Genomic DNA, 26,844 nt, shown 5'->3' on the forward strand with positions numbered 1-26,844 from the left:
ATTGCATTCTAGAGAACCTACTGTTTCTTTTATAAAATTATTTTATATAAACTTCTTTCCAGTTAATGAAAAAAAAAAACATTAAGAAATTTGCGTGCAGGTTTGAACCTACAGACCACGTCATGCAAAAAAAAAAAAAAAGAAAAAACTAAAAAAACAAGTAAATTTTCAAGTCTTATAAAATTCTTTGCAGTTAATGAACACAAAAATTAAGAAATTTACGTGAACCTACAGACCATGTTATGCAAAAAAAAAACAAAAAACAAAACAAAACACATGCTATCAACTTTCCTACAGTAGAATTTTCTCGACCCGTTATTCTATCATTGTTGCTAAGCGACGACATAGAAAAAATGGCTTTACCGATGATAGATAAATTAAAATAACGGTTTTGATTATCGATTATCGGTAATTATCGGGGATATTCTTAGACAAAACTTAACTAAAATCGCTCCCAGACTTATACACTAAAGTTCTGTAAATTTTAAAGAAAATCTTTTCAGTCGTTTCGGAGTCTATAAGAAACTCTCTCTCTTCCTCCCTCTCTCTCTCTCTCTCTCTCACACACACACACACACACACACACACACACACACACACACACACACACACACACACACACACACACACACAAAGTTGCATTTATATAACTGTAGAGATAAGAATTCTGCAATAGTTAAAATATAATATTTATGCATGATTTAGGACCGGGCAACGTCGGGCGGTCTGCTAGTGTTTTAAAAAGCTGATTTGCCATAAGAATAAACTTCTACTGAAAGTAGGTCGTGGGTGAACTTATTTACCAGATTCTCGAGGGGGTGGCAATTTTAGTCGTTTAAATTTGAATAAGGAATGACACTATCTAAATTTTAATTTTAATTTGCAACAAGATGAATAGAACAGAAACACGATGATAATAAGTAAACGTATGGCATTAACAAGCCAGTTGGCGTTTTGGTCTATTCCCCCCCCCCGTCCCCATTAAATATTTGTAAAGATAAAACAAAGAAAAAGTTAATAAATAAATAATAAAGTGAGAAAGAAAAAAAGATATAAAAAGTAAACTTTCCTATTTTTTCTATTCTTCTTGCTTGCTAGAAACATTTGTGAGAAAAAAAATCCAACCTGTGCAGTCAAAGAAAATATGGCTGCTTTCTTCGTCAAAGGATTCTTTACCCAGGAGAAAATGGAGAAATTCCATTAATCTCTTACGCGTTTGAAACGGTGCAAGTTGGGAGGTCATTTAACAAACAGATCTAAAATCTGCTACTACTGACTTCTACTGAAAGCAGATCCTGGGTAAACTTATTTACCAGATTCCCAGGAAGGAGGGAGGGCTAATTTTAGTCGCTTAAATTTGAATACAGAATCTACAATATCTAAATTTTAATTTTAATTTACAACAAGATAATTAGAACCAAAACATTATGATAACCTGAAATGGAAAACATATATCAGATCCGTTGACAAAATCATAGGAAGAATGATGGGATCGCTTTACTGCTCCAGGAAGTACCTCACTCCCGTCATAATACTCTAGCTGTACAAAAGTCAAATACATACTAAGATGGAGTACTGTTGCCACATCTGGGGGGTTAGGACCTCCTAAGAGTGCCTTTTTCTGCCTTGAAAGGGTACAAAATTGTCTCTAGAATTTGGTGGTCGATGACCTTTTCGCTGCCTTACTTCCTCTTTCTTACAGAAAAGACGTTGCAAGTCTATCTCTGCCCTTTCGTTATTTTTATGGCAAGTACTCGACTGACTTCTAATCTATGGTCCTTCCCCATAAATCGTTTGCAACAAATACTCGCCTATCTGTAACAACTGCCAAATACTTCCCTCACTCTCTATCTAAGCCTAAAACTAAACAAGGATTCCATGAGTAAAGTTTCTTTCCAAGAACTGTCCGTTTGCAGAACGCAGTATTGTATGTCTGCTTCCCATCTGACTATAACATGGCAGTTTTCAAATCTAATGTGAATAATGTTCCTGTTGAGCTACTCTTTTTGATAACTTAGCCCTACCCAATCCCCTCCAATACTGTTCTTGTTGTTTCTCCATCTACCTGACACCTAACTCTTATCCTAGAGTGGCTTCTGTGCCTTGATAAATATTGACCTACCTAGTAAAAACAAATAAATAAATAACAACCTGCCATCACCGCCATAAGTAAGTTTCAGTAAAATTGAAGGTATAAACTACAAAATCTCTTCTTTCTGTTTGGTATATTTTGCGCTTGTGGTGGCTTCTTATCTAAATAGTTTTGTGTAGCTTCATGGCAGCATGAAGTTGGTTCCGTTATGTAGGTGTACACATGGGAAGTTTGGATATATAAGTGGAGGCCAGTCTTTGTTGGCATTTTCCCTGCCAATGTAAGATGGGAAGTTACCAGCCGAGCAGAGATAACAGAAATTACCAGTGATGAACGCTATTGACTTGTAGCAGTCGAAACTTGCTACAATCACAGGCAGGAGCTAATTCTCGCGGCTCGAGATTTGAAATCCATTTTCTCCCTGGTTTGTCCAATCACAAGCCAGCTCTCAATCACATGGCCGGGTACATAAAAGGCAAAATCACAAACCTTCTTCCTCTTTCCTCTTGTGCTTTATACACATACTCTTTCTTTACTACGGGACACTAACCTTTTTGCCCCATCTCTACTATCGGACGCACTCTCCTAGGTCGTATACACTGAACACGTTTCTCTCTCCTTCAACAGGCCTGACCTATATCTAATCTTCGTCTCCACACCAGGAACTCTTTTCACGACTACTATAAATACAAGCATGGGCGAACACTGAACTCTCCTACTAACTCGTTTCTCTCGTGTACACGCTACTAACGAGGATGACAAATAAAGTTGTTTATTTAGATAGAATGAAACTCCATTCCCTTTTGTCTTCATTATCAAAGACTTCACGAATCTCAATCTACCTGTTATTCCATTGCATTCTTTGTATATCCAATGCTTGCAAGTACCACTAACAATTGAGCTGTACCCTAACTCCCTTTCCACAAATTGAGCATTGTCTTTTTTATTATATGTGACTAATTGATCAGTTTCGTTTGTTTATTTTTATGACGTGTCAGAACTTTTGTAAGAGAGTATATTTAATGTTTAAAATACAAAATTCCTATTATGATAAACTAGGCTGACCTTGCGAAAAAAAAATTTTTTTGACACTTTATTCTTTCTGACAGGAAACAACAACTTCTTTTTGAAAAAAGTGATTTCCTTTGAATTCCAAGCAATCGGAAATGCCACAGTGTCTGTTGATAGCTTCTTTTTAATCAGGTCAGTGATTTTTTTGTTTGTTATTGTTTTCAGCAATCATCGGGCGAAAAATTAATTTTGTATCTGAATTCTTAAGATACGTCCATCCAATCTACCTGCTGTCTGATCGATAGACAGAACGTCTTATAAAGATACATGGACACATCTAAAATGTCTTGGAAATCTATATTTTCTATTTATGTGTAAACCTTTATATAGCCTATTTATGTAAGTAGAATAAAAAAATTAATTAATAATAATAGAGCTAAAAGGGACCTGGAGAATGAAGAACGTAAAGATAACACCAATAATAGTAAGAGCACTAGGAACGATACCGAAAAACTTTGAAAAAGGAATGGAAGAGATTGGAATCAGAAGGATGCAGAGAAGATACAACGAATTTCTATAATGAAAACTGCAGAAATATTAAGGAAAACCTTGAATGTGGAGATAACACCACACATAAACTATGCACAAACTGGACACAAAAACAGCTACAGATACAAAACACAAAGGAACATCACATAGAATCATGAAAACTGAAACTGTATGATTAAAAAATACCGTCATCCCCATTTTTTTTTCTCTGTGAGCGTCACTATAAACATTATTTGGTGTACCAAATAATGAAGGTCAAGGAGGATGGAAAGACCGAGGAGAAAAAGCACTAGCCAGACTTCGGTTAGAGGAGTGCAAAGAGGACTGGGACCTTGGAGAGACTTATTGCCATCCAAATTGCAGTGAAGACCAATGGTCGCCGCCAACGAGAAATCAATGGTAAGCAGCTGTTGCGATAATGCCAATTCTTTTGCAAAGCTTATCGAACGAGGTAGAGAGTATTGGAAATCTGGGGAAACTTGTTGTCACTTAGATTTCAGGGAACACCACAGGCTGTTCTCAAAGAGCAATCGTTGATGATGGCTTGTGTGATTGCTCCCAGTGAGTAAATAATAATGTTAACAACAACAAGTCATTTCAAAGGTTATCAAAAGGTGTAGAGAATACTGGAAATCTGGGGAGATTTGTTGTCACTTGGACTCCAGAGAACACCACCGGTTGTTGACAAATAGAAATCTTTGATGGTCTGTGTGAAAACTCCTAGTGAGTACAAATAATAATAATAATAATAATAATAATAATAATAATAATAATAATAATAATGTCGGTCATTTTCAAAGGTTTATCGAAAAAGGTGAAGAGTACTGGAAATTTGGTGAGACTTGTTGTCATCTAGACTCCAGGAAACACCACCGATTATTGTCAGTGAGTAATCTCTGATGGAAAAGAATGGGCCAATTAGGCTCGGGTGATAAGCTAGATCGGAATATTAAATCAATAAACTATTAAAAAATATGCAAATATTTTGAATAGGACTAAAAAGATCAGAAAACGAGACAAGAGAAAAATATGGCCGATAAAGAAAACTGAGAAAACATAGATTAAAATATGAACAGCACAAGCAAAACAGGACTTTTGCAAACAACGAAAGACAGATTCATCAAAACATACATGAACGAAGGGCAAAATTAAAGAAACTATCAGAAATAGAATATGTTTGGAGAAATATATTGGAAAAACGACAAAACTGCAACAGGAATGTGCGGATTGGTTGAAAAAAAGATCCTCAAGAAATTGAATAAGAAACAGAGACCAAAATATATGAAGAAACTGTCAAGATCACCTAAGGAAAAATGACAAACTGGAAAGCACCTGGTAACGACGGAAAACATTGATTCTGTTTTGAGAAATTCACGAGTCTACATGAAAGACGAGTACAAGACTTAAGTGAATATCTACATGAAACGGAAATAATGGAGTGGGTGACTAAAGGAAGAGCCACATTAATTAAAAAAGACAGTAGGAAGAGAAAAGAGGTCGCAAGGAACTACAGACCAATAACCAATCTACCAATGATGTGAAATATCTTAATGGCACAAGGTATCAACGAGATCTACTACTCTTTTAACAGCCACTGAGGAAAAAAAAGGATACCAGAAAGCGATAAGAGGTACAAATAACCTGCTGTATATGTGTATAAGATAGTAAAGGAATCAACACACAGAAAAAAAGGATATAGCCATGGCATGGATCGAGTACCAGAGAGCATACAACACGCATGGATAATTGAATGTTTAACGATGTACAAAATATCTGACGAAAGTATCAACTGCTGGAGGACAACACCTGACAAAGATAAGAATACAGCAGGGCATTTTCCAAGGGGTCTTTATCTTCACTATTTTTCATCATAACCATTGGACCATGCATCAACATACACCGGAAATGCAATGCTGGAGACATATTTACAAACACAACCACTTCATGCATATAGATTATCTTAAAGCATCTGCAAAAGACAAAACGGAAATATAACATTGATAAACCATAAGCAGATTTGTTAGGTATAAATGGAATTCGGAATGGAAAAATGCACTACTAGCAATGAAGAAAAGAAAACTAGAAACAACGAAAATAATAGGACTACGTAATCGAGAGTCGATGAGTGTACCAAGTCAACGTGACAACTACACACATCTAGGCATTCTGGAGGAGAGAAACTTGAATGCCTACTAGGCACTATCCTCAATTGTCTAAAATCTCTGTGTACTGGGGTTTGTCAGAACAACCTGGCATGAGGATACTTTTCTCGGCAAGTAAACTCTGATTAAATATAAAAATCACATAATATTCGCTGCCTAAATAAGATCTCCTCAGCATGGTTAGCCAACACTCGCTTTATATGAGGAACGGTGCAACTTTTCCAAGTGATGTTAACTCAAGTTAAGCTAGAGACTCCACCAGACTACTAGAGTACCACTTGTCCTGGAATCCAGTAAAACCGATAGATTACAAGAAAGGTATATCATAACTAGGACTATGACAACAGAATATTCTTATCATTGTTTTGACTCTCGAGTATATATCCGACATAGTTAGACACAGTTAATCAACCGAGAACCATATCACTCTATATAAAAGCATATAAAATATCAACGGATACACACTCGAGAGTCAAAACAATGAAAAGAATATGCTGTTGTTCTAGCCCTAATCATAACATAATAAAAGGGTCTATTGGGGAGAAGAAAATAATCTTCTCAACTGCTTTAATAACTCAGTGTTTGAGATGTAAAGAATAACTTTAATGGGACATTCGAGTATCTATGTAAGTGATACCGAGATCAAATGTTAGTTCCAGGAATGAGGTTCCTTGATTTTTGAGAACTTCGACTGAAGTAAAATGAAACGAAGATGACATCAGCAAATCAACAGAAATAAGAGATGGTTAAAAGACAATATCCGTGAACAAGAACAAGAATACTCCTTAAGAGAACTATAGAGTACTGGGAATTCCAGGAAGAATCGTTGTCTCTCGGATTCCAAGAGAAGCAATATGTCTGTGACAGTGAGCGATCACTGAAAATGATTTCTATGATCATTTATAGAAATAACATTTGAGGTTGGCATTATTTCCTATTTGCTTATAATGAGTTGTTTCTATACGGACATGGCAGATAGCTGAAAATGTCCTCGCATTTTGATTAATCAAATATATTTTAATGGGAAGTCTGACAGACGACATCTCATGCGGACAATAAAACTAAGATATTAAATACAAATTTTGTTCTATTTATTTTTCGTAGCATGGGTCTAACTGAGCTCAAATCTCTCATTCCCTCTGTAAAACATTCACAGCAAGAACTCGTCGAGCTACAACCATTGCAAAATAATGATCCTTTATTCCTCTGTGCACCTAAAACTTCCATGAACGAAGTTCTTTACAAGAACTTCTTATCCATGGAACATAACATCGCATAGCGGCTTCCCAACTTACTACAACATTAATATTTTCAAGTGAAATATCAGCAAATACCTGCTAAGCCGTTCTCTTAAATCTTATCCTTGAGTGGCCTTTGGCTTTGATAAGTGGTGGCTCCTTAATAGATAAAACATTGGTAAAATTAAAAAGAAATCACAAAAAAAGATAGAAATAACTTATACCAAATATAATATAATTAATTATCTACTGGCATGTATGATTTTGAAGTGCAAAAACTAACTGTATGTCTTAAATTAGTTTCGTTAAGTTTATTTATGGCCACAGAAAAAAAATTACTGTCGATTTTTTGGAGGTGGTTGCTTATCTTCTAATAACTTCATGTTGTAAAGATAGTATAAAAGGTATGATTTACCTTACCATTAACCCTAAGTCCGAGTAGCACCCCCTGCCTTTAGTATAAAGTATTTGTTTATTTTATTTATTTATTTATTTATTTTATTTTATTTTATTTTTTTTGCTTACCATTTCTCGACTATGATAACTGCACCTTTATTAGAAACTCATTAGAAATGTTTGGAAAACTAAAAAATTAATATTTTACTCAATATTCAATTAATTAAATTTGTTCAACACTCAAACAAAGCACGTTGCTGTAATATTATAATATAAAATACTACTCACATAAGTGGAAACGCATCTGTTTGACTTTTCTGGTGACGGGATGGAGAAAGGAAAAAGAAGAAAATATAACCTTTAAGTTTGTAAATGGATTCTTTATATACACGTGGCATTAATTTGCATATGAGGGGAAAAGTGGCTATAGGAAGGACGAATTCGAGAGGACAGAGAGTCAAGTGTTTTCACTGCCAAACACTAGACTCCCTGTTCACGTCGAAATTTAGAGGTGGCCCGAATTACGGCATCAGTGATAAGGAGTACTGAAAATCTTATTTAGATTACAAATATTTCAATGAAACTTGTTATTTTATTTTTTGCATTGTCTGTTCTCTTTCTTTGTCGGTCTCTTTTGACAGACAGGAAACTTTAGCATTCCTAATAAAGACAAGAATCGCCATTTTCTCGTTACTTTTGCAGTGGTTTGTTGGTGGTATATGTTGGGTTGAAAACAATGAAAGAAGAAACCGGAAACAAAGATTGGCTATTTTATTACGTTCATCGTTTCTGGAGGTAAGAACAATTTTATGCAACTGGCATTACATAGTTCGCAACCTTTTCCATCTGTTCGCCAATTTTTCTTTCACCAGTGTGACCCAGACGTTGAACGTCAACGCCGCGTGGTTGATAAGGGTAGATGGTACTAATAATTAACTTAGCGGGAGTATTTTTTGCTTTCATTTTCGAAAGACGTTGCAATCATATATATATATATATATATATATATATATATATTGAAGTATTGTTCATATAGTATCTTTTTAATTTAAATTAATTCAATAAATGTTTTGATAAATAATTCCTCGTTACTTTACTGAACTTGTTTTGAATTACCAGAAAATTTGATTTGAAAAAAGAAAAGAAAAAATTATGAAATTTTGGATTGTCTCCCCTATTTCCCTATTAGAACTTTCCTGAAAATGAAAACCAAAAATACTACGGGGGAGATAATTCAATAAAATCTTAAGAAGAACGGAAAAAGGTAAAAATTCAGCGAGAACTGGGTTCGTATTTTGATAAAGGGTAAGTGAGTAATATAAAGAGCAAGAATTTTAAGAAAACATACCATGACTCACTTGTTTCATATCCGGTAGAACTGCAAATTAAAGCGTGTTTCGTGTATTGGGTACAGTCTTTATATAGAATACCCGTCGGATTTCTATAATGTTTCTTCATTCATCATCCGTAACTAACTGTGCATCATATATTATTTGGCCAATCAAATATCGGGTTTTACTATTTATGTACGAGCAATTAAGGTATGACAAGGCATGACAAATGGATCCTGCTGATTCTCTGTTCATATTATATTTAGGCACATCATTCGAGCAACCTAGGATTCTTATATTTAAAGTAACAAGTAGCAACGGATTTTAATTTAATGACAATCTAGTGATTTAATGACATGCTGGTGTTTTTTCCGATAAAAATACTTGTAAAAAGTAAACAAGTATTTTTTTTTTCAAACTCATATGTCGAAAATTCGTTATATTTACTTTTAATTGTCAATTTCTTTAGTAAAAATTTATTATTAAAAAATATATATAAATAAAAAACACTTACCATAAAAATACGATTTGTAAAAGTAAACAAATATTTTTCCTTTTAACTTAGGAGAATTATTTTTTCTTTTCATGTTTGACGCATATTTGTTGTAAATATTCTCCCGTAATATGATAAAACAAAAACGTGTCTATTTAAAAAAAAAAAAAAATTTTAGTGAAAAACAAAAAACAAAAAAAAAAAATCAACAAAAACAACAGCAGGGACCATTTGTTGTGCCTTAATTTGTCGTGCCTAAATATCACACGAATAAAAAATCAACATGAGCCGTTTGTCGAACCTTAATTTATTTATCGTACATAAATAGTAAAACCGTCAAACAAAATATTTTACTATTTGAATTGTTCGGACTATTGTTCTCATCTTCGGTGTTATTTTCACAACGTTTCGGCCGATGTAAACTCCGACCTATGTTAGGTGTATCTTGATAATGGCTCTTATTGGTGAATAGTGGGAATACTGCTTTTGTTCTTTTTTTTTTCGACGAATCTTAGTCGTTTAAATTCAAAATGTGTGATGTGTTTATGAAACGAAAAGAGCCCCAAGTCGTTTCCTTGTTCGAATTAATTCAGATCCATGCCGATTTGATATAATGTTTCAGAATTTTTTAGATGAGGAGTGGTAATGTGTATTATTTGAATGGTTTCAACTGTTGTTACTATCTCGGGTGTTATTCTCACAACGTTTCGGCGGATGTAACCTTGAAGAAGGTCAGAGATTACATCGGCCGAAATGTTGTGAGACTAACACTCAAGATGAGAACAGTAGTCGGAAGAATTCCAATAATACATATTATCAATCGTCATCGCAAAAATTCAGAAACAAAATATTTTATGCTTGTATCATTTGGGTTATTCAAAGGATACACCTTATGAAATAATCTTACAAGACGATTCACATTTTTCTTTATAAAGCATTACTGTAAATTAATTTGGACACTTTCGCGTTTCATCCCCGTGGAGAATCCTCAAACTAAAGTGCATTGAATTCGAGTTACTTGATCTTTTTATACATACACGTGATATTTCGTTCAGATAACTAACCAATCAGATTTACGATTATTCCCGGCCGCGGTTTTATGTTTTCATCAGTCAATGGTCGAGCTTCATCTAGACAAGGTTCAGCCAACTTTTATTGCCTGTTCTATTGCTCTGTCTTGTATAGGGTGATGCACCCTTTTTTGAATGTCGAATTAATAGTTGAGCTTATCTTAAAAGATGTGTGCTTGGAGATTTTTCTTGATTAATTTCGTTCATTCTTTTTTAATTTAGTTCATTAAGTTAAAAGATTCTGTGTAGCTTAATTGCCATATATTTTCATAACTTACTACCTAACTCTATTGACGTATTGGGCACTATTAGAATAAATACTGAAAACTGATACATAAAATATTATATCATATAACATTTATGTGGATGCATATATATATATATATATATATATATATATATATATATATATATATATATATATATATGTAGTAAGTTATAAATATCTATGGCGTTTAAGCTACACTGAATATTCCGCGTTTCATCCAGTGTAGGATTCTCCAGGCTTATATTTATAACTTACTAACTAGCTCTACCTACGTATTGAGCATTGTTGAAGTAAATACTTAAAGTTTACGCATAAATTTTTATACTTTCGTATATTAATTTTATGTGAGTAAATGAAGTAGTTATATATATATATATATATATATATATATATATATATATTAATTGAAAATTAATAGATAACTAAAGTTATAGGAAGTGTAATGAGCTACGTTTTATTTATCTTTAAGGGCGCAAAGAAAGCACCCTTTAAAAATGAATCTACTTATGAAAAGTACGCACGAGCGTGAGTATGAGTGTGTGAAAAGGTCAGAGGAAATAGATGTAAAAGAATGGCAGAAAAAAAAGGAGAAGCAGAGAAAGAATGAGAAAGAGAGTGATAAGGAGCGAGAGCGAAAAAGAAGGAAGAAGAGAAAAAAACATTGCTATAATTATCTCCCGCTGTATAAATCGGGTCTATTTTCTTTTCTCCCGTCAGATTGACTCCGACTTACTCGTTTGTGATGCTAATCTACATCCCCCTCATGCAGTATTGGGGCGACGGGCCCTATTGGCCACAGAAGGGGATGGAAGCCAATTATTGCCGACACAACTGGTGGCAAAACCTCCTTTACATCAACAACTTCTTCGATACACAGGTAAGACATAGGTCCCACACTCTCAACCAAACACTAATCCCTGTTCCATCACCGCAATATTGCACCCTTGTGCTTGTTCTACTAATGCTCCAATGGTATGTGCTCCAAAAAAAAAAAACTTGCGGCTAGATGCAGGAAACTGATTCATACTAGTAAAGTCTGATAAGCGATTCCGATTGGTCAGCAGACGAATCAGTCGACATATATTAGACAACTTTAGGCCATGCTGTGCAAATAGATGACCCCCATCTTCTATTGAAGGCATGAAGTTATAAGTTTAAAAAGTAATCTTTATTAAAGCTGATGGAATTTTACGAACAAGTCTAATATATTGAAATTCTGTCATTTGTTTCCTTTTGATGTTAGTAGGATTTTGCTGTGAAGAGTACAAAACATCAAAAAAAAAAAAAGCGTGTCTTGATTTGGCAAACAAACAATGAAAACTCACTAGACCAGGAAGATGATTAATATTTACGTAGACTGAGAAATAACCTCGATTGGTTATCAAACAAATTTTAGGTCACTTCGGTACAAACAGGTGATCTCGTCTACGCGTCAGAGCATGAAAGATCAGATGTTTTTCTCGCTTTTGAAGACCGGATAACAACCGAATATAAAAAAAATCGATTTGACAAGCAAAAAAAAAAAAAAAAAAAAGAAAAAATCTAACAGACAATGTAGAGTAAGTTTTCACGTTTCAATTTTCCTGAGTAAAATTTTAATATCAGACCAGCATGACCCATTGGAAAGTTCACGTAATGAGAAATATATTTAATTAACAAAATCTGACATTTTTCTGGATAACGCAAAAAATGAGCATTTTGAACAGAAAACCAACTGCACGCAAATATGAGTTTATTAACATTTCTATGAAAATAAGTGTCCATCGTATTTTAAATGTAGAACTGATCTCCGGGAGAAAAAAAATAATAATTACTAATAAATATTCAGAAAGTAATGTGCTACATATTTCAATGCAAATAATAAAATCACATTATAAGAGACAATCTTTAATTTACTCCTTCAGTCCAGCACTTCTTGACAATGTTTTTTTTTTATCTCTTTCTTTCGAATGCTCCCTTTTTTACGTAACGTTTCGCCGTCTTCTTACTTCGGTGAAGAACCACCGAACGTAGAAATTACTAAAAGTACTTTTTTTTTCACACCATTGTAATAATGATCATATATTATTATGATATTCGAAAACGAGACTACATCATAGAAAGGTCACTCTCATATTCTTATCCGAGGAGCCAGAGTTATCTTTTAAAACCAAATTTCGCGATTTTAATCTTTTTTGAAGCAGTTTGGGTTTCAAAAATTGTATTTGACCTTTTTAAAAGCGTAACGTACGGACTAACTAAAGTAGAAAATTATATAAATATTGGGATTACTTAAGACGACGTCGTTGTTGCCGTCGTCTGATAAACACTCTGAAAATAATCGTCTTGAGATCCGGATTCTCTAGCCATACAGGCATTAAGTTAAATCAAAAAGGCGCGGCAGTGACAAAATAGCCAACTAAAGTAACAATTAGAAACCTTTACACTTCCGTATACAGACTGGAAAGATTAGATTGTACACTGCACTAAAAAAAAAATTGTCAAACCATATGAGATCTGTTCCCAAACAACGAACTATAGAAACAAATACCGATAGGTGGAAAATGCTATCTAAAACATAAGTGCATCATTTACAAAATGAAACAAAAATTATTTACTCTTTTAGAGATGCTTGGACACATCTACAGGGTGGATCGATAAATTTATCGCCCTAAAAAAACAACACTACAGCTTTATTTTAAAATTTTATTGAAAAAGTAAATTCAGCTAACTTGTATTATGTAATAGAGTTGACATATATTCAATGTAGCCACCTTCGGCCTCAATCACCGCCTCAGTACATATCCTGAACTGGAAGCATGCCTTTTCCACCAGCGCTGGTGAGAGCTCGGCAAATACTTGGCGGATGGCGGCGATCAGGCTTGCTTTGGTGTTGTGAGAGATCATGTTGGTGATGTTCTCGACTTATGATCAAACAAAGTAGTCCGGCAGGTTCAGGTCGGGGAAGGATGGGGCTAGTGAGCGCAAGGTGCAAAGTCGTAGCACTCCTTCTGAAGCCAAGTCTGGGTCTCTTTGGACTTGTGGGACAGTGCAGAGTCTTGCTGCTACACCCAGGGTCTACCAGCGACCACCTGGTTGCACCAGCATTCTTTAGCACATCCAGTTGCACTTTGGTGTTGACTTTCAAGCCGACTTCGAAGATGTGAGGTGACGTGATGTGGTCCTTACTTGAAACCAAACTAAAGACCATAACCGTGGCCGAAAACTTCGTTGAGCTGTGCCCTCAATCGTTGAAACGTCCGGATTTGCATTTGGAGGATGTTGGCAATAGCCCTGTTGTCATAATTTAGCTCGGTAGAGAGTATGAGTTGTACAGCGGCGCATCTCCGATCTCGCTCGTTGAATATTGTGTCACTATCAGACATGATAGAAGGCTCCTATAGCTCTTGGGATTTGTACAAAACTCGCCAACTAGTAGATGGTCTTCAACAACAACAAAAAAAAAATTTGTATTCATTAAACGGAAATGGAATCATGTCGTCTTTACTAGGGTGAAAATTTTATCGCTCCATCCCATAAAAACATATGCATTCCTTTAAACTGTGCGTTTAGAAATGACGACGTTGTTTCAAACGAAGCGTGGCAGGCCGATTGATTGACATCTGGTGGCTTTCTTCAGTCTTAACAGACTATGAATACCCCTGTAAAGGTGCCTGCGCGTGGAATTTTTGTGGCAAGAGTTGTGCAATCTCCTACCACACCCCTCCTGAGTCGGTGTTGTTAAATACCAGTGGCAAGTGGAAGTTCAAGACGACTAGAAACAATGCTGAGATAAGCGGAGAGAACATACAACGCCTAGAATTCCCAAATGGTCATCTATTTTATACTGGCTAGGTTCAAACTTGCTTAACTTCGTTGATCTGACGAGAACCGGTGTGTCAACGTGATTATGCCGTATATATGATGGACATTTAGAGATGTATGGACGTACCATAGACAATATTGACTCCCTCAAAAGTATGCCAGACTTTTAAAACACCGGAAGAATTTTTCTAAAAGAACATTCTAACACATTATAGCCATAATCCTAAAATGTCCGTTCTACAAGATTTACTATTTTACATGAATTTACCAAAAAGGAGTTGATGCGCCTTTAAACAAACGTTTTTTTTTTCCGTTGTTTGATTTGTATCGTTCTTTTATTTTCCTTTTTTATTTTTAGTGTATGGGTTGGATGTGGTATTTGGCCAATGATATGCAATTCTATATCATCAGTCCAATATTCCTGTTGCTGCTCAAGAAGTGAGTATCCCACCCCACCTTAACTCCAAACCTTGTTTTTCATTATATTCCGGATCTAAAAAAAAAAAAAAAAAAAAAAAAAAAAAACGATTCTTCTCCAAAACTAAACGTTAATAACAGATTTTTTTTTCTTATCAAATGCTTCTTTGAATCTTTGAAAAAAAATGTTGTTTTCACCAACTGGTTGGTCAGTCAAACTAACGTTTGAAATATCATTTTCTTTACTCTGTCACGCTGGTTTGAAATATGATCTTCACCTGTCATACTAATGTTTGAAATATATCTTTCTTTGGTTTGTTGCGCTAAAGTTTGAAATGTCATTTTATTTGGTCTGTCACTCTAAATTTTGAAATATGATGTCACACTAAAATTTGAAATATCATTTCCTTGGACTTTCACGCTAAAGTTTGAAATATAATCTTCTTTTGCCTGTCACGCTAAAGTTTGAAATATATTTTTTTCTCTGTCATACTTGAGGTCGAAATATCACTTATTTTTGTTTGTCACACAAATGAATAATCATTAACCGGTGTCTAAGTTCTTGTCACTAATCGGACGTTGAATCACTTTTTTACTCTTTATACTCGAGAGTAAGTAACCAAAATTCAAATCTGTTTTATGTCACATGACTAAACTAGCCAATCATATGGGATATCAATTAGTTCTAAAGACGTTCGCACCTATTGACCTTCCAAATCCTGCCTACAACCCAATTACATATCAGTGCTAATTAAGATGTGAAGACTATTTAGACTTTTCCTTTTAGAAACAAAATTAATCTGTAGGTCAGCCATTGCATTGCATGAAACGATTTTAAACTAAGTTGCAGTTTAGTAAATATGCCTTCATTGTTATTGCTGCAAGGAAATATATCGATCCTCGCGGTACAAAGGCGTAATAGTTCCATTAAGATATCAAAAGAGATTATAGTTATTATCGTCTAATTTTATTACGTAACGTAGGTTGTGTTTGAATCGAAAGGTTGAAGGTGACACCAAACGAAGGTCGCGAAACCACATGATTTCCGAATTAAGTTTTTCCAACCTCTTTGTCTGGCAAAACTTAAAACAGAGAAAACGTATATGAGTGCTCTCCCCAATGGAAGGTAGTGCAAACAGTGTGGCTGACTGTAATAAGACGAGTTTCTATTTACAATGCCTCCCCACGGGACAGACTTAGACACCAGAGTCGTTTTTTAATGTGGAGAAAAGGAACAAAAATTAAAATTGTCTCAGTCGTGAAGGATTTCTCCTCCACTAAGAGAGAACAAGAAATTGAAGCGCAGCATCTGAAGAACAGATACTACACTTTGAGATATTAATTTTTTTTATTCAAGCTACAATTACAATGTAAGTTCAGCATGAACAAAAAACTTAGGCACACGGCCAACACAAAAGGGGGGGGCATTCGGGGTCGTTTGTCATCCTTGTCACTCCAGCACTAAACAAAAGTTTCTCTTAGCTAGTATCTTTTTTCACCATAATACCGCATTCACCCTTTCGTACTGAGGGACGTCCTACGTAGAGCCCATTTGTTTAAAACATTTTTTATTTACGTGCAAAAACAACAACAACAAAAAAGATAACAATAATGGTATAATAGTTCATTTATGTTGAGGGCGGGAAGAAAAAATACAAAAGTGGTTAATGGGACCCTCCCAATTCCGTCTAGTTGATAGACTGCTCGTTCTGCTCTAGTTTGTAAAGGAACCTGAGATCCTGCAGGACAGTCTCTGAGTGTGTGTGTGGGGGGGCTTCTAGATGGGATGAAATGGAGAAAAGAAAAATTCTTGGGTGAGGGGGAGTCAGATACTACACTTTGATCTTGGTCTGTAAGACGAGTTATTCAACCATTTATCTGTCTGTCTGTTTCTCTTCTCCACCTTGATTATGTCACGCGAGCATATGCAAATTGTTTGTCTAGTGTTTTCATGTTAATGTATTTTTTACACAAACGTGTTATGCAAACATCGGTGTCTGGGTGAGTTTATCAGTAAATAAAAAGAAAATGTGCTCACAACGGCGACACGCGTATATAACGGTTTAAACACCAATCGGCAAACTAAAATACACTTTTAAATAGCTTTTTACTAAAATGTATACACAAAGCTAACGTGTATAAAAATAAAACAATAGAATTACAAATCGATAATTTCTTTTGTATTTCGTTTCTGAATTTTTGAGATGAGAATAGATTATTCGTATAAGTTGGATTCCTCGGACTAATGTTCTCATCTTGAGTGTTATTAGCACAACGTTTAAGCCGATGTAACCTATAATCTTCTTCAGGTATATCTTGTCGAATTCGGGAATCTACACAGAATTTCGAACGGAACGGAATCCTTTATTTTGCCCACGGGGGTAGCATGCTCTCGTTCCGTCAGCTATGACTGGATAGAAGTCCTAAGTAATTTATAATTGTATTTTTAAGTCGCTCACACTGACCTTCAACCTCTGGAAGTGTAACTTTTACAACTGAATTTTACCAAGTACTCTATCCACAGCGTATATTACTACATACCTATCACGATTTTATCTATCATTTATAATTAATGGTTCTCATATGGTATTATATTCCATACTAGATCTGCTTAGTTGATCGTCACTTAACATATGTACTACTTATTTGAGTTGCCTTACTCTCCGTTGTTCTTTATTTATAATTTTTATTTCGTCCTTTAACGGCAGATAGTTTCCCCTTTCCCTTCATATGTAGTCAACCGTACACAACTTCTCTACGTATGTTGCATATTAGACGGACAACAGCCAGTGATCTGCTAAAAATAGTTGATATTAAGAATTATTGTTTAGAGAAACAAAACCGGTCATTGGAATGTAAATATAAGTTTTAGCTAAAACGTTTAGAAAATTAGCTTAGCAATGGAATAAACAAAATATATGGTAGATTGACCTTGAGCAGTTGGCATACGTGACCATAGGTCAGGCGTTAAGGAGATATTTCGTTGGATCACTTACGTCACCGGAACTCACAAATGAAACGTGTCTTTTTGCGGATGACGTATCGGAACTGACATGCCAAAGATTAGAGTTGAAAGTCTAGGAGTTGTCGGTAAACTGTGCAGACGTGCATTGGTACGAGCTCCGAAAACCTGTAAGCGAGGCTAGACGAAGACAAGTATATATACACGTAAGGCAGGCTCCTGGTAACCCTGAGACAAATCTGAAATAAATTTATATGTATAAAATATAAATTGTTGTCCTGTGGTTCCTAAGAATTACGCATGTACAGAAAAGTTTCAGGTATGTCTCATTGATCTATTGTGTTCGTATGATTGATATTGTCAAAGAACCCAGCAGTTGAAAGTACCCTTCGGACGAAAGATATGAAATTTCTACCATATCCCCCCGCCAGCTATGTAATATATACAATCTTTGGTACTGCCACTTTATAACACGTATTGAGGCTTTTCGATGTTCTAACATTTTTTTAGTGGCCGACATGTCTCTTCTTTGTATAGTTTTTCACATTTATATGGAATCTCATGGACATAGTTTTTTTAGCAATGATTCTTTCCGCAGGGGATTTGACTCGCACAAAATGTTTCCGAAGAGTCGAGTTGCTCCTGAATATTGTCCGCGTGTCATATGGATTATATATTCTTTCATTTTTTCCCGATACACCCTTCATGTATGGTATACAAACTGTGGTGAGTTTTCGGGTGGTGTGTTTGATCCAGATTTCTTGGAGCTGATGTCATGGTCTCTGGATAGTCGTTTCGGTGGAGGGTTTCTCTTGAAAAAGTTCGGAGGTTACAATGACCGAAAGTTTATACAAATAACACTCAAGATGAAAATAGTAGTCTGCAGAATCCAAATTGTACGAATTTCTTTTTTTTTTTTTTTTTTGTCATGATTTATTTGTGTCACTTTTCCTGTTGGCGTTAAACGTTGAGACTTTTTTTTTTAGTTCCTTGTATTGTTTTCTTTTCTCTTGATCTTCCTTGCTTAAAAAGTATTTTGAATTTGTCTATTTCATTATAAGAAATTTAACTAATTACTGGACATATTCTTCATTGATGAAGGCGCATGATACACATATTGCCATTTTTTGTTAACAAATTATTTGTATATTTTTTTTTTTTCAGAAAGCCCTTGAGAGGTCTTATTTTGATGTTGCTGATGCTGATTGGTCAATTCTTAATCACATCCTTTATTTGGACAAAGAAACCACGTGACCCACGCATTGAGTAGGTTTCTTCTTTTTCTTCTTCTTGGTTAGCCTAGATCTTTCTTTTTCTGTATTTTTTCAACTAACCAGTTACGGATGAAATAGTAGGATATATTATACTGAATACTAACGACCGGTAACACATTTTACATTAGCTGAAGTAGTCAGCTTTAAATTGGATAATCTACCCGAATCCTCCTGTTGACCACACTTTAAACTATCTGACTTATAGTTTCATAAAATTATATCTTATCCATGGTGGTCGTCATTTTTTAAACAAATATGACGTGATATGTGTCGTGGAAGACCAAGAAGTCATCTTCTTTAGTGATGTGATTACATTTTTTGATCATCGTTGGATCAATAGTGTGTCGTTGGGGACAAAAATGTCATCGTCTTCCGTGATGGAGTTGTATTTCTTCATCATCGCTGGACCAATGATGATGATGTCAGATGTGCTGTGGAGGACCAAGATGTCATCGTCTTCGGTGATGGGATTGCATGTTTTTTATCATCATCATACGTGCTGTGGAGGACCGGGATATCACCTTCTTTAGTGATGGGGGTTGCATTTCTGCATCATCGTTGGATCAAATTCATCAATTTCAAAGATGACGGCATTTAAAATAGTAAAAAATCTGCCTTGTTTTTCCGTCTGTGTGAGGATTAGACAACTAAATAACTTTCAATACAAAATTGTTATTGGTACTTTCGTCAACTACTATATATATATATATATATATATATATATATATATATATATATATATATATATATATATATGAGAGAGAGAGAGAGAGAGAGAGAGAGAGAGAGAAATGAACAACTAATAAATGTAACCAAAGACAAGCAAATTTAATTTTCTATCGACCTGCATACTTTTTCAGTTCTGAAATATTTTGTGGGTGTTTTAGGCTTGTTAAAGATTGGATCCAAGATGGCCTCTGGCATTTTCTTGAATTTTAGTTTTATGTTTAACAATTGAAAGATCGAAAATTAAAAAATAGGCACTATTTCCAAACTCATTAAATTTAATTTTCAATCGATCTTTATATTTTTAACTCAGTGAAACTGTATTAAAGTTCGTCTTTATTTCTTTTTTTTTTACATGGGGGTCACCACTTATCAAGGCCCGAAGGCCACTCAGGGATAAGGGTTGTTGCGTGTACAGTAATCAATGAGATAGTATTGTAGTAATCATTAGTATTGAGGGTTTTGATAGAGTGTCTTACTTAAGAGGGCGGTTTGTCAGGAGTTTGTTTATGTTGGACTTGAAGACGTCCAATTTGTAGTCAGGTGGGAAATAGGCAAGTGGAACAGAGTTCCACTGGCGTGTAGTTCTAAGAAAGAAGCTTTGCTCATGGAATCTACGTTTGGATTTAGGCACAGATACAGAGTGGGGAAAATTATTGACAGTAGTTTCAGCCAGACGGATGTTTCTTGTGAAAGATTGGCGAGGGGGGGGGGACGAGGGATTGGAGCTCAGACGAGCACCTGCCATGGAAATAACGATAAAACAAGGATAGGCTCGCAACGTCTCTTCTGTGGGAGAGAGGTTGCAGGGTAGAGAAAAGGGCATCCCCCACTAAGCCACGAAGTCTATTTTGTACTCTGTCAAGGCAGGATAGGCTGTTTTTAGCAGCTCCTGCCCAGATATGACAACAGTACTCCATCCTTGGACGTACTTGGCTTTTATATAGATAGAGAATTGCATCAGTAGTGAGATATCTTCTGGAGCGGTAGAAGGATTCCACCATCTTTCCAGCAACCTTGGCAACAGACTTGATGTACGTGTTCAATTTCAGATCAGGAGTAAAGGTCAAACTCAGAAGTTTGTCAAAACACAGGGCCTCACCCAGACGAGAGCCATCCATCACAATTGATGCCAGATGGGGATCAGAGCATTGGTGATGTAAGGATAGGAGTTTGGTTTTGGATGCATTAAAGGTAACCAGCCACATCTTCCCCCACTGAACCACGCGCTCGAGATCAGAGGAGAGAGAATCAGAGAGAACTTTGTCATTTACGGTCTTTGATGTGTTGCCATAGATGGTTGTGTCATCAGCATAGGTGTCAACGAATGATTTAAGTATGTATTTTGGGAGATCATTGATGTAGATCAGGAAGAGAGTTGGGCCCAGGATGGACCCCTGGGGGACTCCAGCATTAATACTGTGGGCCTCTGATTTCTGCCCATCAATCACTACTCTAATGAACCTATCGGAGAAAAATGATTTAATGACTGAGAAAACATTTCCAGTAATACCGTAGCTGGAAATCTTGTGAAGTAGGCCCTTATGCCATACCTTATCGAAGGCCTTCGATATGTCAAGAGCAATTGCACTGGAAAGGAAACCTTTGTCAAGAGATTCACTAATCATATGTGATATAACCGTTAGCACATCTGCTGTAGATCTTGCAGAGCGGAAACCATATTGCATGTCACTAAGAAGGTTATTTCTGTTGAGGTGGTTGACTACTTCTTTATTTTTAAATACATTATAGTATATCGAAGCTTTTGGCGTAATTTAGTCGTCCATTTTCTTACAAACTTTTGAGGCTACGAAACAAATTCTTAAATAAAAAAAATTCTTACGCTTTGTAAAAGTTATTATTGTGTATATGTCTTTTCCCTCATTCTGTGTTGTTAAATTTGCGTTTGCATATTAATTATTTACAGTAATACGCTTTCTGGTTTGGTTTGATGCGCATGTTAAGCAGCATGTCAACATTTTTTAGGTTATTTAGTGCCGAATTTAATAGAATACAGTGAAGTGTTTACTTTCAACAGTCTGTAACTTTCGTTGCTTCTCTTATTTTGTCTTTGGTCCTCACATTCCATGGCCGATGTTTCTGACAAAGAAGGAAGAATTGCTGTTTTCTGGGTTGGAATGTATCTATCTAATACTTATTCTTGGTTGTTTTTTTTACTTGGAAGTATTTTTCTTTTTTAGCTTCTTACATCAGATGGCTTTATGCATTGGCTGGAACGATTTCCATTAAAAATATGTATTGCGTTCCGATTAAATATTTCCTAATCCCTTAAAAAAAGTTGATATGCTGTCAAAAAACAAACCAAACTGTTATACTAACCCTGACAATAACATAAAAAACGCGTTCTACTTTTAGTGCGGATATAAACTGATGCCCTGTCCAGACATGCATCTTTACCCTCATTCCATTGTCTGTTTAACAGGGTTACGGAGATGGAAGGTATGAAATTCGATTTAGCATTAAAAAGTGCTAACCCCGACTTCACCTATTAAAATTCCAAACTATCCGACCCCGACTCCTTAGTTAAAGTCGTCCAATATCCAAACTATAGATTCTTTGGAGATTAAAAATTCTGACCTCAAATTCTAGCATTTTTTAAGACTTTGACTTCTTCCTAGACACCCAATTCCCTTTGATTCCGACTTCCTTTGATTCCGACTCCCTTTGATTCCGACTCCGCAACCTTGTTATTTAAGTATACTGCTCGGAATTACATTTGTTTTAAATATTTTCAATCGTATTCTTTCTGTCTTTCTTTTGTCTAACAAAGTAATGATCCGGAGATTTACATGCGACCTTACAACAGAATTGGTCCTTACCTGGTCGGAATGGCTTACGGCTATTTTCTCCACAGGATTAATTGCAAAATGACCATCAACAGGGTAAGCAGATCTCTCTTTTGCGGGCGGCCCTTCTAAAGATGTTATTCATTTTGAAAGTTTTAATTCCTATTACTTAGCACCAAAATTAAAACGTAACGCGCACGCGCGCGTACACACATGTAATACTGTATTAAAAAAGGTAAAGACAAAAGTGTATATTTAAAGAAGTATAGCTGTCAACAGTTAATGAATAACTTCTTTAAATATATACTACTATATATGCTAAAGTTCGTAAACACTTGCGAAAAATTGAATTTTATGGAGTTTTTTTTTTACGCTTACATTGTTATAATGATCTGCATCTTTCTTTTCCAAATGGCAATTGATAAAATTGAGCTGCGAGTTTTGTTTCGTTACTGATGAACGCGAGGTCTTTCAAGCAAGAAAGACGCAGAGTAGATTTGTGCTGCCAAAGGTGAAGGAACAATTGCATATGCGGCGATCCCAAAATGGTACAAGCGTTTCGATTCTGGAGACATGAGCCTTGAAGATAAGCCTCGTTCGGGACGGCCGTTAAAGTTGGATGATGGAGACTTGCAAACCAGGTTGGACGTTGCGCTTTCATAAAGCACTCGAGAATTGGCTGATGGGTTTGCAGTTGGCAAATCGACAGTTAACTGACACTTGAAGCAATTTGATTCTGTTTACAAAAAGCCGGGCAAAGATCTATACGAACTCACCGAAGCACAAGCCAACAGACGAGTTGAAAATTGTCGTCAATTGCTCAGTAAACCATTGAACGAGCGTTTTTGGACACGCATTGTAACATTGGATGAGAAATGGATCTATCTGGTCAAGCACAATCGAGACAAGCGATGAGTTTAGAAAGGGCAAGAGACAACTGCACCATGATCTTTGACTTTTGTATTTTAAACTTATATTCAAGGCATTATATAAAACTAATTTTATAAGATCATCACTAGTTTCTCCATGGTGCAATGTAGACTACAATGTATTGTGGACTAAGTCACTGCGGAGGAGTATGTGAGCTTCTCCCAGTACACTGTGGTGGGTTCCCAACTAGAACAACCAATAAATCGATTCAATCGAAAAATGTGCGATTTCACTGATTTTGATGACAATAAAAATATGGGAGGGTGAAACATTCGTTGACCATTATATATATATATATATATATATATATATATATATATATATATATATATATATATATATTGTGTGTGTGTGTGTCGGGATAAGTTGAAAAGAAACCATAAAGTGCTCGCTCGTAAGAATTAAATACAAATTATTTATTTTAAAACTATACATTACATATCCTATCTTTGTTAACTTTCTATCTTAACTCGCCTGTCGTGGCTGCTTAGCATTCCTTAGTAGTCGGTTTATTTCCGCATTCAAGGATTTTCCTTGAAATGTTACTATTTTAATCATTACTATAAAGCCTGGATAGTTCCCCATCATTTTATTTCTCATAGTCTTCTATATTCATATCTTTTAGGGATTGTTCCAAATGCTATTACAATTATTAGGTACTATCTATTCTTGGTAATGATTTTCTTCATGTTCTATTATTCTCTTTAGTAAGTTCCATATGCATTCTTTGTTTATTTTTATTTGTACTCACTAAGAGTTCTCACAAGTTATCAGCAGAGATTACCCACGGATAATAACAGATGGTGTTTTCCAGGGTGTGGATGACAACAACTCACAGATTTCCAGTACTCTTTGCCTCTTTCTATAGCTTTTGCAAATGACTTTGTGTTGTCGCAACAGCCGCTCAACAGCCGCTTGCGGGCAATGACTATGGGCTTTTACTGGCATTTGAATAGACATAAACCTCCCCAAGATCCCAGTACTCATCACACTCATCTAGTGGAGGTCTGATTAGCGCTCACTCTCCTTAGTGCTTTCTTTCTCTTTGACCCTTCCTGACTATTTTGTGTGGTATCAGCCGAGACTGATGCCTATTATTATTATTATTATTATTATTATTATTATTATTATTATTAGTTTATGATATTTACATTTATTAGTAATGTTAAAGGAGATAAACTTATTTTAATTATCAGTCATTACTAGGGCTATGTCAACAGCATATTCTTTGCATTGTCATGACTCTCGAATATATATCCGACACAATTAGACACAGTTAATCAACCGAGAACCACATCACTTTAAATAAAATCATAAGATATCAACGTATACACATCCGAGAGTCAAAACAATGAAAAGAATATGATATTTTCCTAGCCCTAGTCATTACAATGGTTTAAGAATTAAATGTCATTTTTTGTTACAGTTTCTTTCCGTTTTACTTTGGTTGGTGGCAATCGCTTGCGCTGTCGCCGTTCTTTACGGTCGTTATGGCAATTATCACGATGACCTGATGACTAAAGAAGAAGCGGCGTTCTACACGGCTGTACACCGAAGCGTTTGGGCCATTGCCGTCGGTTGGGTCATCTGCGCATGCGTGACTGGATATGGAGGTAAGAAGAAGACGTGTTGGTTCGTAGCGAGATTCTCGTAATGTGCAATTAGTGTAAGAAGAGGGAAGAATGGTAGACATCGTTTTGGGATAGAAGAATACCTTCGCCTCTTCCCTCAAGTTAAAAAAAAAACATGTTTTTAGTTTGTTGTTGTATATTTGACAACATAAAAACCGCTTTGCAAACAATTCATTGTACATGACTGCTTGAATATAAGTTGCTATTTTAATCATGGATTATTTTTAAAATATTTTTTATTACATTTTCACCCCAAACAAGGCACATTGCCACTTTGATGTAGGGGGCTACTATCAGGGACATAAGCTACAGAGGTACTATGCAGAGAGTTGGGTAGCAAGACGTCGATTCACATTATACTTGAACTTCTGCATGTCAGTACAGTTGGGGAAGCAGGGAGCCGGAAGGGAATTCCAAAGTCTAGCAGTTCTGGGGAAGAAACTACTGGAGTAGAAGGCTCTCTTACACCTAGGGATCTCTACTGTGAAGGGGTAGGATTTAGCTGCTTGTCGGGTTTGTCGAGGGTATTTATGTCGAAGGGGTACAAGTGCTTGCAGTTCGTCAGAGCATTCACTATTAGAGTACTTGCAGAACAGACAGAGGGATGTAACATTACGTCGATTGGACAGAGGCTGAAGCTTAGATGACAGTTCAGGACCTATCAGGTTGGCGACTCTCTTTTAAACCTTGTCTAGGAGCGATAGACTAGTAGCAGATGCACCAGCCCAAATATGACAACATACTCCATACATGGGCGAATGGTGGCCTTATAGAGGTCAGTATACTTTCGGGCGTCAGTAGCTTTCTAGCACAGTAGAGAGAGCCTACCTTCTTCGCAGCGGTCCTGGCAATGCTCTCAATGTAAATTGTTCCAACTCATGTTTCCTGTAAACGTTAGGCCGAGGAGTTTAAAAGAAGTACTTTCAGATAATGAGTCTTTGACCATTGCTATTGGTGGTAGAGAAGGTTTCTTGTAATTATTGAAGGAAATAAGTTTAGTCTTGGCAGCATTGAATATGACCATCCATTTTTGTCCCCATTCCACTACAGATTGGAGGTCATCCTCTAGTGTTTCTGTCATTTCCTTAGATATGTGTTAATTTGTTTTCCTGTCGTGTCTGTTATAGAGAGTGGTGTCATCAGCATATATACGCATCTCAGAGACAATTTATGTCAGAGAGGTCATTTATGAATATTAGGAATATTAGTGGGATCAGAGGTTCATACATTTCCCTTAAATTATGAGCAAGTAAATGTCCACAATGAATCTGTGATTGTGGCGTAATGATGAAGAGGCCATTTTAGGGGAGCTAGCGCTTCCCACATTTGAATATTTTATATTTGACCTGTCTTTTACTTTTGCGGAGATAAGTACAGTTGAAAAAAATATTATTAAAAACATGACGAATAACAGCAAATCTTCGCTTGACCCAAACTGACAGTTTGCTGCCAAAACGCGAAGGCAGCTGGGTCAGATTAATGTTGACTGACAGCGGCTTTCCAAAAGGTTAAAATTCAGAAAAATCTTTCGAAATTTAATAATAATAATATATGCATTGATGTTTCTCTCTTTCTCTTTTTATCTCTTTTTCACTCTCTTTCTCTTTTTCCTTCTCATTTCACTCTTTCTCTCTCTTTCTATCTTTCACTTTCTTTTCTCTCTTTTTCCCTCTCGTTTCATCA

General features: G+C 35.7%; 1 protein-coding gene across 1 annotated transcript in view; it reads left to right on the forward strand.

Annotated features, from left to right (window-relative positions):
• The window catches only part of LOC145292716 (nose resistant to fluoxetine protein 6-like), a 90,710-nt gene that overhangs the window by 58,168 nt on the left and 5,698 nt on the right, over nt 1-26,844 (forward strand). The window contains exons 7-13 of the mRNA XM_080138754.1: nt 3,202-3,295; nt 8,151-8,243; nt 11,328-11,487; nt 14,773-14,852; nt 18,958-19,059; nt 22,585-22,696; nt 24,957-25,143. Coding sequence (XP_079994880.1) covers nt 3,202-3,295; nt 8,151-8,243; nt 11,328-11,487; nt 14,773-14,852; nt 18,958-19,059; nt 22,585-22,696; nt 24,957-25,143 — 828 coding nt within the window. The remainder of the gene's footprint in view (nt 1-3,201; nt 3,296-8,150; nt 8,244-11,327; nt 11,488-14,772; nt 14,853-18,957; nt 19,060-22,584; nt 22,697-24,956; nt 25,144-26,844) is intronic.

The sequence above is a fragment of the Euprymna scolopes genome, chromosome 2 (genome assembly GCF_053919585.1).
Source record: "Euprymna scolopes isolate OS-2025 chromosome 2, ASM5391958v1, whole genome shotgun sequence".
Classification (NCBI taxonomy): domain Eukaryota; kingdom Metazoa; phylum Mollusca; class Cephalopoda; order Sepiida; family Sepiolidae; genus Euprymna; species Euprymna scolopes.